A 16,341-nucleotide genomic window follows, 5' to 3' on the forward strand; every position below is an offset into this window, starting at 1 on the left:
TCTTTGTACCTTGTTGTAGAATCACATACTCATCTGTATCTTAGAAATCGGGCAAAAAGCAAGCTGTTCCTGGTGTGAAAAGGATGCATGCTAGTAAAAGCCAGCAAAGTGTTACGATCCGTTGGCTTGGAGAATACCTGTGTCGTGAAATATTCTTGCTCAACACTTATTTTAACATCCAAAAACTGTATTTCAAATTGATTCCAAACACGTTGAAATTTCATAGTTGAATGGCATTGATTCAATTCAGTCACAAACTCTTGTAATTCATCCTCAGTGCCTTGCCAAATGGCAAACACACCATCAATATAACACTACCAAATCAACATTTTTTGAACCCCTCCAACATACAGATTTTTGACTGTTCCAAAATGTCCATAAACAAATTGGCTATTGAAGGTGCAAAGGATGCTCCCATAGTGGTGGCAGTTTCCAGAAGCAAACAAGCAAACAGCAAAAACACAAAAGTGAAAGCGAAGGCGCATGTCCACGTATATGTGAACACAGTACCAAGAATGGCGAGACTGCTGCTATTTGCACCTCCACAGATAAGCAAAATAGCAGTGCTGAATGCGCAAATAACAAGAACAGACTGTATTTTACTAAATATGCAAGAAAAACATTCTTATTATTAACAAGGACCCCTCTTTAGATTTTTTTTAAAAATATTAGCTGAAGTGTTGGTGTTTCAAGCTTCCGAATCGAGGTGTACACAGGGACATAATCTGGTCCCCATTCCTTCCTGTCCTCATTCACTTCCGATCTATCCTCTCCCGTCCCCATTCACTTTGTATCTGTTCCCTCACATCCCCACAGTATTAATGACCGTTTTGATACCAACACTGCAGATTTCTCTGGATTTCCACAGGTTTCCTGTTGTCCCCATCCCCAGCGCACCTCTATCCTAAACTCTGCTTCAGAACATGCCTACTCCAAACGTGTGTGCAATCTTTCCATTGCTCATACTTTAACTCATAGGTGTAATTTCCTAAGAGGCATTGGGGATAGTTCTATAAAGAGGGTGCAAAAATGTATGCACCAAGAATGCGTGGAAATGATTACGTTACCAGCATATGTGCGTGTATTTATGCAGAGACATGTCAATGTCAATATTCCCGCTCCATGCTATTCTTTACAATAGTGCCTAAATGTGATGGTGCATAGCTTGAAGGTAGCCATACACATGGGTGGGGTCTGGGCAGGACATACAGTTAATTATATAATATTATAATTTATGTGTGTTTGTTTAGCAATCTAGGTGTTGTCATTTACACTAGTTCTGTGTTTGGCATAGGTGCTTCTGCGTCAAACAGACGTGTACTCTGGCGCAGCTACGCTTCTATTGTATAAAGTTGGTGCCTGTTTTCCTTTATAGAATAGACTCCCAATAGGTTCCCTTGTATAGAAGTATCCTCCATATTCAAAGCAATGAAAGGCAACTGGGAGATGACCCACACTGTCAGACAAATCTAAGAGCATCCCAGTTAGAACCACTTGCATTTACCTTGCTGCAGCTCGGTCCTGTAGGTCTTGAAGCTGTGAGTGAATCTGGTTTTGTGGCACATCAACCTCATCGTAGGAGACAGAATCATGTGCTGTCAAAGTTTGGGACGTCTGTGCTAGCTCAGCCATTGTTTTCTGGTAAATCTCAATCTCTTGTTCAATGGCCTGGGAATAGGAGAATAAACCACCACAATAAATGAAGGCTATGCGATATTCCAATAAGTAAGATACTCAGGCAAGAGGAAGAGGATTTGGATTCTGCCTTTTCAATAGTAGTTCAAGGTGAGTTACATATAGGTATAGTATGTATTTCTCTAATGGAGAGGAAGGGATAGTTGACGATATGGATGGGCACACTGAATAGACCATATGGTCTACCTGCCTTCATGTTTCTTTGTTTCTGTGACTACATTCAGTCACCCATCCTCAGTAAACCAGCCAGCCTTTCCCTTCCTATGGAGGGCCAGCCATCTCTAGTAAACCAGTCAAACACCCAATTCTCTAAAATCAACAAATACCCCCAACCAACCTGTCACCCACCCATCCATCTAGTCAGTTTACTCTGTTAACCAATCTACTCTTACCTAGTCAGTATCCTTGCCCTCCCCAAAAAGCCCCCCATCCCCTTGTTCTAATACTTCCTGTCTTCTGCCCCATCTCCCTGCGACATCTGATGCATTCTGGCACTCTGTAGCACTCAGTGATTTAACTTATGTGGTGCCTGGAGTCCAGCACTGTTCTTAGTCTCATTGATCTCATGGAAACTGCACACTCATCAAGAGATGTGCCATGCTGAGAGGCATCAGCTGTTCTTAGAGTGATGCCAGCAGCACACAAAAAATGACTTTCGAGGCACTGACACACAGATTCAGGGCACAGCCCTGCCTGCTAGTGTCTAGTGATGACCCTGTTAATGCTGAAGTCCTTTCACAGACAACTAGACTATGAACTTCAACGGGAAGAGTTACCTTGTGTTTCTTCATGAGTGTTAGGGTTGCAGCTTCATCCTTGCCATAGTCATTACTAGTTACCAGTGGAAGCTTCTCTGCCACACGATTCCCCAGGTCTGATACATCCAAAAGGAACTTTAAAATCAGAAAGGACAAAAAGTATTAGCAACACTCGCCTATGCATGGGTCATGTCTGAATGACTTTTCAAATTACATTCTCCATGTTGGTTTAAAAAGTTACTTTCTAAATTACACCACATGCATCAAAAATTGCTGGTTTCCACATGCATTTCTAGCAGCATAAGATATGACATTGTGCTTCCAGCATCATTGTTCTGTAGCATTTATTTGAACTTTTAGTTTACAGAAGAAATAATTCCTGATCAGGCCACATAGGATCCTATATTATGCCTGTTTTATATGTGCAATACGTATGCCTTTATAAAATTGCCTTGTAAATCAGGACTCAAAAGTGGGTCATAAAAAATCAGAAGCAGGTCACAGGTTGAAACACCTAGCATGCAACAGTACAGCCAGAATACAATTTATTTTTTATTTATTTATATTCAATTCATATTTATATCCCGCTTTGACCAAGCGGGTAACAATAATATATACATAATTTAAATGTGTTGATCTTTTCAGATGAATTGTCAGATGATGAAATGTCATCAAACTGTTCTACAGCTTTTCTTTCATAAAATCTGAGCAGTTTTGGTTGAACATTCATGGCAGAAATTTATGGAGAAAAAAAATGTTGAAGACTATCGACCTGATGATCAAAAGCACTTATCCAAGTAGCAATACCTGCTTCCCAGAGAAGTGCCACTGACTAAGGCCATCCATCAATTTTCTTGCTAATGCCACTGAGAATCATTACGGGCTGCCCTAATACTATCCATATAGCATCGGGACAGTACAGGGGTGGAGCAGGAAATTGATAGATAATGACATTCAGCACTGCTATCCAGATAATTATCCACACTACTTAGGATAGAAATAGTGTTGTCCTAATTTGTCAGGATAATGATGAATACTGCCCTTATCAGGCCAGATAGTTGTCCGGATAGATTATCCAGAGCAGATCCTTTCTCTGGTTAATGGTGAATAATGCTATTATCTGGACCAGAGCCAGAAGGACATTAGGCTGCATAGTGAGTGGTGTAACCGTGATGCCCCTGTGCAAGTCATTGGTGAGGCCCCATTTGGAGTATTGTGCTGTGTTCAGTTTTGGAGGTCGAATCTTGCTAAGGATGTAAAAAGATTTGCGCTGGGGTTTACTAAGCCGCTAGCGTGACTGGCTGTGTGCTAGTGCCAACACAGCCCATTCACTTTGAATGGGCTACGTTGGCAATGCCACGTGGAAGGCGCTAGCGCAGCTTAGTAAACAGGCCCCCTGAAGTGGTTCAAAGAAAAGCAATAAAAATGGTATGAGATTTGCATAGCAAGATGTATGAGAAGAGACTTGATGACCTGAACATGTATACCCTGGAGGAAAGGAGAAATGGGAGTGATATGATATAGACGTTCAAATATTTGAAAGGTATTAATCCACAAAAAAAAACTTTTCCAGAGACAGGAAGGTGATAGCACTAGAGGTCATGAATAGAGGTTGAAGGGGGGCCGAATCAGGGATAATGTCAGGAAGTATTTTTTCACCTAGAGAGTGGTAGATATTTGGAATGTCCTCTCACGGGAGGTGGTGGAGAGGAAAATTCAAAAATGCATGGGATAAACACAAATGAATCCTGTTTAGAAGGGATGGATCCAAAGAAGCTAAGTGGAGATTAGGTGGCAACACCAGTAAGTGGGAAGTGCAGCAAAGCTAGTACTGGGCAGACTTCTACGGTCTGTGCCCTGATCGTGGCTGAATAGATTTGAATGGGCTGGAGTGGTGCTTTTCAGGGGCTTCAACAACTTCAGAAGTTTTAGAACAAGGACAGTGCCGGGCAGACTTCTATGGTCTATGCTCTTAAAATGGCAAGAACAAATCAAGATCAGGTATACATATGAAGTATCACATCATACCTTATGTAATGAGTTTATGTTGTTGGGCAGACTGGATATACCACAAAGGTCTTTATCTGTCATCATCTACTACATTACTATGGATAACAGTGAACACTGCTATTATCTGGACTAGATAGTTATCCATATAACAGTGATTATCCAGACCAGAGCATAATCCATATAATGGTGAACAGTGCCATTATCTGGACCAGATAGCTATTTGGAGCAGAGGAGTAGCCTAGTGGTTAGTGCAGCGGTCTTTGATCCTGGTGAACTGACTTTGATTCCCATTGTGTCTCCTTGTGACCTTGGCAAGTCACTTAACCCTTCATTTCCCCAGGTACAAAATAAGTACCTGTATATTCTATTCTATATAGAGACTTATAAACCACTTTTAATCCCTAAGGTGCAAAGCGGAGAACAGAATAAGAGACTTCCCAATTGGAAGGAAGTTACATAATATTTTAAATTAAAATATAACAATAAAAATGCAAAAAATTACATTATTATTAATCAAGATGTTTGGTTAAAAAAATGTCTTAAACGGCTTACTAAAAAGACTATGAAGGGCATAATCGAACAGCGTGCCCAAGTTTTCCTGAGGGCATCCTCGCAGGACGTCCTCTTGAAGGGGCGGGGAAAACAGTATTATCGAAACAAGATGGGCATCCATCTTTTGTTTTGATAATACGGTCGGGGATCCCCAAATCTCAACATTTAGGTCGATCTTAGAGATGGTCGTCCCTAGAGATGGTCATCCCCGATTTTCGGCGATAATGGAAACCGAGGACGCACATCTCAGAAATGTCCAAATCCAAGCCATTTGGTTTTGGGAGGAGCCAGCATTCGTAGTGCACTGGTCCCCCTGACATGCCAGGACACCAACCAGGCACCCTAGGGGGCACTGCAGTGGACTTCAGAAAAAGCTTCCAGGCACATAGCTCCCTTACCTTGTGTGCTGAGCCCCCCAAAACCCACTCCTTACAACTGTACACCACTACCATAGCCCTTTGGGATGAAGGGGGGCACCTAGATGTGGGTACAGTGGGTTTGTGGTGGGTTTTGGAGGCCTCACATTTACCACCACAAGTTTAACAAATAGGGGGGGGGGCCCTGGGTCCGCCTGCCTGAAGTGCACTGCAGTACCCACTAAAACTGCTCCAGGGACCTGCATACTGCTGTCACGGAGCTGGGTATGATATTTGAGGCTGGCATGGAGGCTGGAAAAAATATTTTAAAACAATTTTTTTTAGGTTGGGAGGGGGTTAGTGACCACTGGGGGAGTAGGGGGAGGTCATCCCCGATTCCCTCCGGTGGTCATCTGGTCATTTAGGGCATATTTTTGTGGCTTGGTCGTAAAAAAAAAAGGACCAAGTAAAGTCGGCCAACTGTTTGTCAGCGACGCCCTTCTTTTTTCCAATATCGGCCAAGGACGCCCATGTGTTAAGCACGCCCCAGTCCCACCTTCACTATGGTTCCGACACCCCCCCCCCCCCCCATGAACTTTGGTTGTCCCCGCGATGGAAAGCAGTTGAGGATGCCCAAAATTGGCTTTCAATTATGCCGATTTGGGCGACCCTGGGAGAAGGGTGCCCATCTCTCAATTTGTGTCGAAAGATGGGCACCCTTCTCTTTCGAAAATAAGCCTGCACGGGACCCTTTTACTAAGCCACATAGGCGCCTACCCATGCCCAACTTGCATCAATTTTGAGTTACCACTTGGCTACCGCATGGCCCTTGCAGTAATTTCATTTTTGACGTAAATCCACTAGGAGCACCAGAAATTTTTTTATTTTTGGCATGCAGGCTGTAATCAGCATTTTACACGTGTAGACCATTACCGCCGCTTACCGCGTGAGATCTTACCTCTAGGTCAATGACTCTCAGACCCAAAATGAATGCGTGGCAATTTTCATTTTGCCACACGTCCATCTTCGGCAAAACCTTTTAAAAAGGCATTTTTTTACAAGTGCGCTGAAAAATGATTCTGCACGCACCTAAAACACGTGTCTACATTACCACAGGCCATTTTTCAGCACGCCTTTGTAAAAGGGCCCCTTTAAGAAGTAATCAGTTGGGATTCTACTCCAAATTCTACTGGCTTGAAAGCCAAATGAACATTCCCAGCATACCTTAAGAGCCATTCCTTTAACTGAAGGGATATCTAGAGTTAGATTCAAACTACATCTTAGGTGACTTCTATTATTTGCAAGCTTAAGTAACCCATCAACCAATTCTGAATTCAACTGATGAAAACATTTAAAGATTAAATATGCAATTTTAAAATGAATCCTAGAATCGATTTTAAGCCAATACAACTTATTCAAGAGAGGAATTGCCGCATGAAACTTTCCCATATTAAAAAAGAACCTCGCTGATGTATTTAACAGTAGTTGAAGTAATTTCCTTAATTGCAAATTAATAGAGCAATATAAGGAATTACAATAATCAAGGTGTGGTAACAACATTGCTTGAGCTACTGTCCTAAAACTTCAGGGACCTAAGGAAGATCGAATAGCTCTCAGTCTCCTCATATTGATAAAGAACTTTTTAACTAGTACATTCATTTGATCTTCAAAAGTTAGTTTTGAGTCAACTATTATTCCAAGAACTCTTGACTTAGCTTTAAATCTTAGATTCCAGAACTCAGGACAACAGATTTCTTCTAAAACCCGTTGCTGATTTCCAAACCACAGCATCTTGGTCTTTTTGACGTTTAATTTAAGAAAGTTGGATCCTGCCCTAATAAAGTTGTTTGGTATTCCTCCTTGGTTCATCCTCACTTTTTTTCTACATCTCACGGTACGTGAGGTTTTTTACCTCCTTTTTTTTGCTGTCTTTGTACTAATTCAGATACCATAAGTGCCCTGTTTGCACAAGTCAAAAACCTTAGATGAATTATTTGCTTCCTATATCTTAGTATCTTATTAGGAAAATTTAGCATCTCTAATTGCCCTCTTTTATAAATTAATGGCATCTTTCCAGTTAGCGTATAACTTCCTCCATTTACACTCTAAGGCAGCCAGTTCCCAACCCAGTCCTCGTGGCACACCTAATCCCATCGGGTTTTCAGGATATCCACAATGAATATTCAAGAGTTAGATGTGCATGCAAATCTATCGCATGTATATTCATTGTGGATATTCTGAAAACCTGATGTGACTAGGTGTGCCCTGAGGACTGGGTTGGGAATGGCTGCTCTAAGGAGCTACATTTCCTCTTCATGTTTAACTGTGCTTCAGTATACCAAGGGTTTGCTGTTTTTTTTGCTAATTTTCTTTTCATGTAATGGAGCTAGTGTATTAATTACCTGTGAAGCAGTAGAATTCCATTTTTCAACCACTGACTGAGCATTTTGAGAAACAGGATTAAACTTAAAAAAAATCTTATTCCTAAAAACAATTGCTGTCTGGATATATTCGACCCATATATATATTACTTGGTTTAACATTTAAAGGAAGAAAACATTTAGGGGTCCTTTTACTATGCCGCAGTAAATAGTGGCCTTCGATAGTGTGGGCGCATGTTTTTGGCATGAACTGGGCCATCTTTTATCTCGGCTGGGAAAAAAGGCATTTTTGAATGGGGCAGTAAATGGCCGTGCGCTAAAATTAAAAGTAGCGTGCAGCTATTTACTGCCTGAACCCTTACCGCTACCCATTGACCTAACAGTAAGGGCTCACATGCTACTCGTGTGGTAATCAGGCAGCGCACGCCAACTTCAAAACTACCACAGGGCACCCATGCTATCCCTGTGGTAGTGCTGATTTGGCACATGCTACCCACGCGTTAGCCCTACCGCTGTTAGTAAAAGGGCCCCTAAGTTCCCAACATCTTCAAAAAGAAGTTTAACAAGTAATGGTCAGACCATATATTTGGTTCCCAAGAAATATTATCAGATTCTGTCTCCCAGCTTTCAGAGTATGCAATAAAATCAACTGAATGCCCTTTCTTATGTGTTGCTGTAATTGGGCCTAATACTAAATTTAAAGAATTTTTTAAAAGAATAAAATTGACAAACTGTTGAGATAGAGGTTTCTTCCAAGTGTAAATTAATTTTTTTCCATGAAATTTTATTGAGTTTATAAAACATATAATTACAAAGCTGTTTAAATACAAATAGAGAGTTATCAAAATGCAAAACCGTTATGCATGGGAGAGTACAGCACAGCGAGCAAATAATATAAGTCTGAGTTGTACAGACATTAATATATGGCACTATAAAATAAAAGAATCCGATGAGATCACAAAATCGCCAAGAGGGGACCAAATTGAGGAGTTTTTTAAATTATTGATTCAAAAAGCTCAGCAGACGCAAGTTCATATTTGTGATACAACAGAACAGACTGCCACCAAAAATGTTTATTTAGCATTGAGGAGTTTTTCCAATTAGCTAAATCTCCCAAAATAATAATCTTTTTTTTTTTTTAAAGGAGAATAATGACTTAAAACTTCAACCAACTTAGAACAGACTGAATTCCAATTACCTGGTGGTCTATATAAAAGAAGAAATCCAATAGTTAGTTTGCTCCCATTAAACAAAAACTGACAAACCATATATTGCAGGTCACCCTCCGCTAATTTTTCCACCAATTAAAAATTATAAAAATCCCTATAAATAAGAGCCAATCCTCCCCCTCTTCTGCCCTGCCTACAAGAATGTATAATTTCAAATCCAGGAGGGCATATAGTTAACACATAGGGAGAAGTCGACTCGAATCAGATAACCAATTCCTGACTGACAAACTGTTAACAATTCCCTTCTTAAGTTTGACTTGTTACACCCCGAGTGAGGATAAATGTTGAGAACCACTAGATTATGTATACACAGAAGAACACAGTCTTTGCAAGCTCAAAGCAACAAGGAACACAGTGAAGATGACACAAAAATGAAGGTCTTAGATGATGTATAAAAAGTCCACTTTATTGGGTAAGTCCAGAACAATGACGTAACTCGGACCTTCATTTTTGTGTCATCTTCGCTGTGTTCCTTGTTGAACCACTAGATTATGTCATACCTGATGGAAATGAACAGAGTTCTGCAGAAACTTTGTCCTCTGCTCACACGCTTTCTCCAGGTCTGCCCAGCTGTGCTTCAGCTCCTGACACTTTTCCTCAATGTTAGGAGAAGCAGGGTGCTCGGATTCAATGAGCTCTTTCCCCTTGTCCCAAACTCTTTGCACCTGCTGCTTGTGGGTTTTCACTTCTGACTGCAATTCCTGTAGAAGGGCAGAGAATAATAGAAGCCAGGATAAAATGATAAAGAACATAAAACGAAAAAGAACAAGTTGGAAAGTGCATGTTGACAATGTGACACAAAGGTGTGTTTCTCTATGTACAATCAGAGTACACAAATTAGACATTTTGCGAGTGAGTGTGGTAGGGATGCATGGGTGGAGGGTAGGTTGAGGTGGAGCCTGTGAATAGGGGAGTGAGAGGTGTCTACAAGTGGGTAGTTAGGGTGCTGAGTGAGTGAATTTGTAATGTTTGTGATTGGGCAGTGAGGGCTGGGTACAATGTACTTGAGTAGGTGCAGTGTATGAGTCGCTCCCTTCTCCCTTCCCCTCTTTCCCTTCCATTTCATTTCACTCTTCTCTCCTTCAGGGCTGGCGCAGGAATTAGATGCCCTAGGTGAACCATCAGGCATGCACTGCCCCCACCCACCAATTCATCCCACCCCATCTATAATCCAGTATCTCTCTTTCCCTACTCCCTCCAGGTATCCAACATCTCTCTTTCCCTACTCCCCCACCACCAACAGTATTCTGCATCTTCTCTTCCCTATCACCATCCCTATCACCATCTCTCTCCTCTGAAAGATTTATCATATTTTTGGTGAACTTTTATCTGAAAGCATTAACCCCCAGATTCTCTAAAGGTCACCCACAGTTGTGTGCACAAATAAATGAGTTAACGAGGTGTCAACAACCAATAATTGGAGTTAATTGCCATCAATTAGGATTCATGTGCACATCTGGCCTAGTCGCTATTCTATAACATCCGTGCCTAAATTTTATTGCGCACAACTGAAAAGGGAGTGTGACCATGGCGGGGCATGTGTGGGTCAGGGGTGTTCCCAGAAATTAGGTATGATTTTATACGATACCTGGATTTGCATGTCCAACTGCTATCAGTTGGGAGCGAGAATTTACCCCAGGTATTAGCAGGTGTAAATCCTTCTGTCCAAAGTTCTGCACAGGAATCTGCTCTATATGCTATTCTATCAAGGTCACTTAGCGCTAAGCAACCTTTATGGAATTGGCGCTTAGTACAGATCATAATAGCATCAAACTTCGGAAGTCATTTACTGAATCCAATCCTATGAGCTCCAACCAACCTGGATTGGCCACTGTTGGAAGCAGGATACTGGGCTAGATGGACCTGTTGGACCATTGGTCTGATCTAGTATGACTATTCCTATGTTCTCAACATTCTTCTATAAAAACACTGAACAGCACTTTCCCTTAGCTAATACATTCTTTGACAGACCTTTCAGGCTGGCAAATAACTGACTGAAATTTCAGGTTTCTGAAGTGTCTTTTGCTGTTTATAAAAAGTAACATTTATTTTACATTTATGTTTATTAAAACTTGATATACCATTTAACTATTACAAAAATAGTTTATTATGAAAATGCATATAAAAAATAAGACACAAATAAAAATTTGAGAGAACTCCAGTAATAAAATAGGAAAACCTCACACATTCGTATCAAGAATTCACTCATTACCATATTCATATCCTTTATTATAATACTTATGGTCTGCAGACCTAGTAATATATCCTACTATTATCCAGTTCAACCTCAAAGGCCTGCTTTAAAAATAAGGTTTGCTTCTGCATGAATGACATGTGGTAAGTTATTCCACATATAAGGTGCCACATAAAAAAGGCTTTAGCTTGAGCTGAGGCCCATCTAGCTCTTGTTAATTGAGGCATAATCATGCTTGTCTTGCAACAATCTAAGTACTCTATTCGGGGTATAGGGGAGAGTCATAGCTTTCCAGTAACTTGGCCCCATCCATAGTACACTTTATGGGCTAGAGTCAGTACCTTGAATTGTATTCTATATTGTACAGGAAGTCAGGGCCGCCGAGAGACTGGGCCAGGCCCGGGACAAGGCCGTCCCCGGGCCCCCCCCCCCCCCACCCGAGGTCACCGGGCCCTCTCTCCACCCCCGGGCCCTCTGCACTGACCTTAAGCGCCTCCCCTTCGAAAGCGCCAGCAAGCAGCGGCAGACCACTCCTTCCTTCTGTGTCCCGCCCTCGCGGAAGTTATGTCAGGCGAGGGCGGGACACGGAAGGAAGGAGTGGTCTGCCGCTGCTTGCTGCGTCTTTGAAGGTGAGGCCGAGGCGCTTAAATTCAATGCCAGGGAGCGACGGTGGGCGGGCCGGACTGCGGCGGCGGCAGCAGCCCCCCCCCCCCCCCGGAAGCCCGGGCCCGGGGAATTTTGTCCCCCCTGTCCCCCCCTCTCGGCGGCCCTGCAGGAAGTCAGTGATATCTTTAAAAGCATGGGGTGATATGGGCATATTTTCTTCCTTTACCCAGCAATATAAAAGTAGCATTCTCTAAGGTTCAAACTTGATATTCCAGCAAATACTGCATTAGCATAATCAATTCTAGATACCAATAATGCATGAAGTAGAGTGTGTAGTGTTCTTTCATAACGTGTTATGCTTGCTTTCCTTTGTATAACTGTCTTATTGCCTTGTTGTTCCTGCTTTTCGAGTTAAAACCATTACCCCGCAGTAAAGTTATTTGTTGTGTATTATCAAATCAATTTTTGTATACTGCTAATATCCCCTTTTCCAGGGTTCAGTGCGGTTTACATTCTAGGTAAGACAAAAGCCATTAATGTTATTGTGAGGTATGAGAACAATTAGAGACCACTGGAGTAATGCATGAGACCAAAAGCATTATAGGAAAGGATAATGGATTATACTAGGAGGTAGAAGTCAATGGATTGTTATGAAGCAGTTTTGGGGAAGAGAATGGTTTTTTTGAGATTGATAGAAGAGTTCCCTGGGCATCCTGTTATATCAATCTGTTTTGCTCCAGTGGATCAGTGTCCCAGAACCCTGGTTTTCCAGGTAGAAGAGAAATTATTCATTTTTATTCAGACTCCTTATACCAGAAGGTGTTCCCCAGCCTGTCTCTTGTAAGCATAGGCTGCCACAGAATACTCTGGGAGGCCAGGGGGTTACATTTACATTTGTTGTAGTGCTTTTTCTGAACACACTAATGAGACTAGTTACTGGTGCATCAAAAGTGGCTTTTAGCCTGCTAATCAGATGACCCTAAAAGGGCAGGGTGGGCCTCAGCACTTCTGCAAAAGAAAGTATTCTTTCTTTTTTATTTGTTCACGTTTCAATGTAAAGCATTTTTAAACCCCTAAGAGTACATGGTAAATATGGATTGGATGCACTTCAGGTTACTTATGTGATCTGAATTCAGCTTTTTGGTATGGGTTTCCTGGACATTGTGAGTTATTTCTTTGGGTTTTTTTTTTTTTTTTACCTGTTATGATGCTTATAATAAAGGGGTTGGTTACATTCTGTCACTGGTAATAGAGAGGGAGAATCACCTTGTGTTTCTGCTGCATGCTCAGGGCTGCATCCAGGGACTTGCCACAGCTGGCGGAGGTGGCATTTGGCATTCGTTCATGGATCCAGTTCATCTCCGTATCATGATAGTGGTAGAACTGATACTCATTCACTCTGGCTTGTAGCAGCTCATGCCTATGAGCCAGAGGCATCTTCAGAGATTCAAATCTGGAGAATTGTACAGGACAGGATAAAAAAATATCAAATGATTTGGAAAAACAGAATCCCTCTGAAGCTGCCAAATTCTAAGTGCTAGATAACAATCTTATTTATTTATTGCATTTGTATCCCACATTTTCCCACCTTTTTGCGGGCTCAGTGTGGCTTACAATACATTATGAATAGTGGAAATACAATTTGTTACAATTCAGGTTATGGATTACATTATGAAGAGTTGACGAGATGAAATCAAAATCATTAAGGAATCAATCAATTGAGAAGAACAATGAGACAGTGGAAGGAGAGAACAGGAAATTAGAGGCGCTATATGAAGTATGTGGTGTACATTTTTCTGTGAGTAGAGGTATGAGTGTGGTGAGATTAAAGGTTGAGAGTTCATAAATGGATGTATTAATGTATTACTGAACAGTGAGTGTGAGCTTTATGTGTTTTGGTTCTTTCCATAAATTTTCTCAAAAAGATGTGTCTTCAATGACTTGCGGAAGTTGGTTTGTTCATAGATTGTTTGTATGTGTTTGATTTTATAATCTGTATATGTATGTTTTTCTTGTAATCCACCTAGGTTTTAGGCGAAGTAAAAATGTCAATAATAAATAAATCAAACACAAAACTGCCAAAGAAAAACGTATACCCCCCCCCCCCCCACTTTCAATATTTAGTGCTATTTAACTAGCCAGGAATGGCTGCTGACCGGTTAAATAGCGTTTTAGCGCCTAACTGACAATATTCAGTGGGAGATAACCAGTTATCTCCTGCTGAATGTTCACAGTTAGCGGCTAGCCGCTAACCAGCTATATTGCACGACATAGCCGGTTAGGCACAGATACTCAGCGCCAAACCGGCTATGTTTAGCGGTTACAACAGGCTGCATAAATAGCAGGCTTATCTTTGACTGTTAAAAAGTTAACCAGTTAACACTGATCGGCATAACCTGTTATGGTTAAAAAGAAAACCCAGATATTCAACACCAGTCACCGGAAACAGCCTAGCATTGAATATCCGGGTTTAACACTGATGGTGGATAGCAAAAGCACTGCCTGCCACTGGCTGAATATCGGCCCATAATATAAAACTCTCATACTCAAAACTCAAGGTGGCAGATGGTTCGGTCAGATGAAACTACACCTCTCCTCACCTTAACTGAATTATGATTTTCAGACTTGTGTAGATTTTAACTTAACTTGAAAGAATAAAACAATATCAGGTCTTTCCCAGTCTGTCCTGGGATCCCACAGTCCTTTGGGTTTTCAGGATATCCACAATCAATATACATTAAACCAATTTGCATATACAGAGCCTGCAACTCACTCAAAGTGATCTCATGCATATTGATTGTGGATATTCTACAAACTCGACTAGCTGTAGGGTCCCAGAAGGGAGGAGTAGCCTAACGGTTAGAGTAGTGGGCTGAGAACCAGGGGAGTCCAGTGCAAACCCCACTGCAGTTCCTTGTGATCTTGGGCAACTCACTTAATTCTCCATTGCCTCAGCTACCAGTAAAAATTTAGATGGTGAACTCTCCAGGAACAGAAAAATACCTACTCTGCCTAAATGTACACTGCTTTACTAGCTTGTAGGTGGTATATATATATATATAAAAAAATTTTTAAAGAACATGTATTTTGTGCTGCAGCAGTAGAGAAGTCTGATCTCATTACCCTAGTAAGGTAAGTGCAGGTTAAATGTACACTGGAATGGCAATTCTATGAACTAGGCCCTAAGATTTACATGCAATACTAGCATATATGAGCACAGGTGCACACTTACACATGTATATGGAATGATGTCACTTAAGTGATATGCTGTAGATATGTGACTATCTTGCATGGCATGTATTTGCAAGGGGAGTGTACACATGGGTGGAGCTTGGGCGGGATTATAGATGGCAAGTCTTCCACTTACTTGTATAGCTTACAGAATACTGTAAATTATGTGCATCCCTGACGCATTTAGGCAACCTCAATTATGCTACTTCTATGGATGGTGTAACTGTGGGTGCCTGTTAGGCCAAAGAGGTCCAAGGAGTAGGAAAGGGACTTAGGCCAACCAAGACACCAATATATATATATATATATATATATATATATATATATATATATATATATCTCAAACATATAAACGGCAAGTGACCGACTCACCTGCAAATGCGCAGTACAGTCGGAATGCTGAGAGTGTAGAAGTCCAAGCCCCGCCTCCACCAGCAGTACAGCCCAATAGGGAGGAGGGCTTGGACATGGGCGTGGAAATCGGAGGAGAAGGGAGCAGGGAGGGAAGGAGGGGACGGGGCTGAGGGAAACAGACGCTGGGGGGAGGGCAGGGGAGAGAGCAGGGTTGTGGACGAGGGGGGGGGAAGCCTTAGGAAAACAAAAAACTAGCCCGTTGTTACGGGCTTAACGGCTAGTATATATATATATATATATATATAGATAGATAGATAGATAGATACATACATATATACACAGTGCACTCCATTTAAGTGTATGTCGGATAAGCGCATGCTCTGTTTAACTGCATGCCGTACTTCGGTCCCGTTTTTGGTGCCATCAATTTCTATGGGGACAAACTTCGGTTTAGCGCTCCACTGATAAGTGCAAGATTCGCAAGAAAGACTCCGCATAAGCGCACACACGGAATATGGAAGCCGATTGGCACGTGACAAAGGGGCGATAAATTTGAAATCTCGTTGGTTAACTGCCACAGGCAGAATAAGTGAAAGAAAGTTGTTAGAGTGTACACTGGAGTCGTCGCCGTCATCGCACAACTGTAAGACTTTAACACTGGCTGAACGAATAGAAGTTCTTAAAAATGTACAAAACAAACAAAGTCAAGCATCTATTGCTAAAGAATATGGTGTCAATTCCAGTCAAATTTCACGTATCTTGAAGCAGAAAGACCAGCTTCTGGAAGACTGGCAAAACAATACAAATCCACACAGGAAACGTAAATGGGTGGGGAAAAGCTGAGGATGTAGAAGATGCTCTTCTTCGGTGGTTTTCTCAAGTCAGGAGCAGACAGTTTCCTGTCAGTGGTCCATTGCTTATGGAGAAAGCTAATCAGCTAGCTGAAAGTCTTGGACTAACTGAATTCAAAGCCAC

The 16,341-nt window shown here is 41.6% G+C and overlaps 1 protein-coding gene across 1 annotated transcript in view; it reads right to left on the bottom strand.

Moving 5' to 3' along the window:
* Positions 1 to 16,341, bottom strand: part of SPTBN5 (spectrin beta, non-erythrocytic 5) — a 300,302-nt gene that overhangs the window by 159,571 nt on the left and 124,390 nt on the right. The window contains exons 28-31 of the mRNA XM_030213698.1: positions 13,048 to 13,234; positions 9,482 to 9,682; positions 2,472 to 2,588; positions 1,505 to 1,668 (exon numbers count right to left, since the gene is read on the bottom strand). Of these exons, the coding sequence (XP_030069558.1) occupies positions 1,505 to 1,668; positions 2,472 to 2,588; positions 9,482 to 9,682; positions 13,048 to 13,234 (669 nt within the window). The remainder of the gene's footprint in view (positions 1 to 1,504; positions 1,669 to 2,471; positions 2,589 to 9,481; positions 9,683 to 13,047; positions 13,235 to 16,341) is intronic.

This window comes from Microcaecilia unicolor, chromosome 9 (genome assembly GCF_901765095.1).
Source record: "Microcaecilia unicolor chromosome 9, aMicUni1.1, whole genome shotgun sequence".
Taxonomy (NCBI): Eukaryota; Metazoa; Chordata; class Amphibia; order Gymnophiona; family Siphonopidae; genus Microcaecilia; species Microcaecilia unicolor.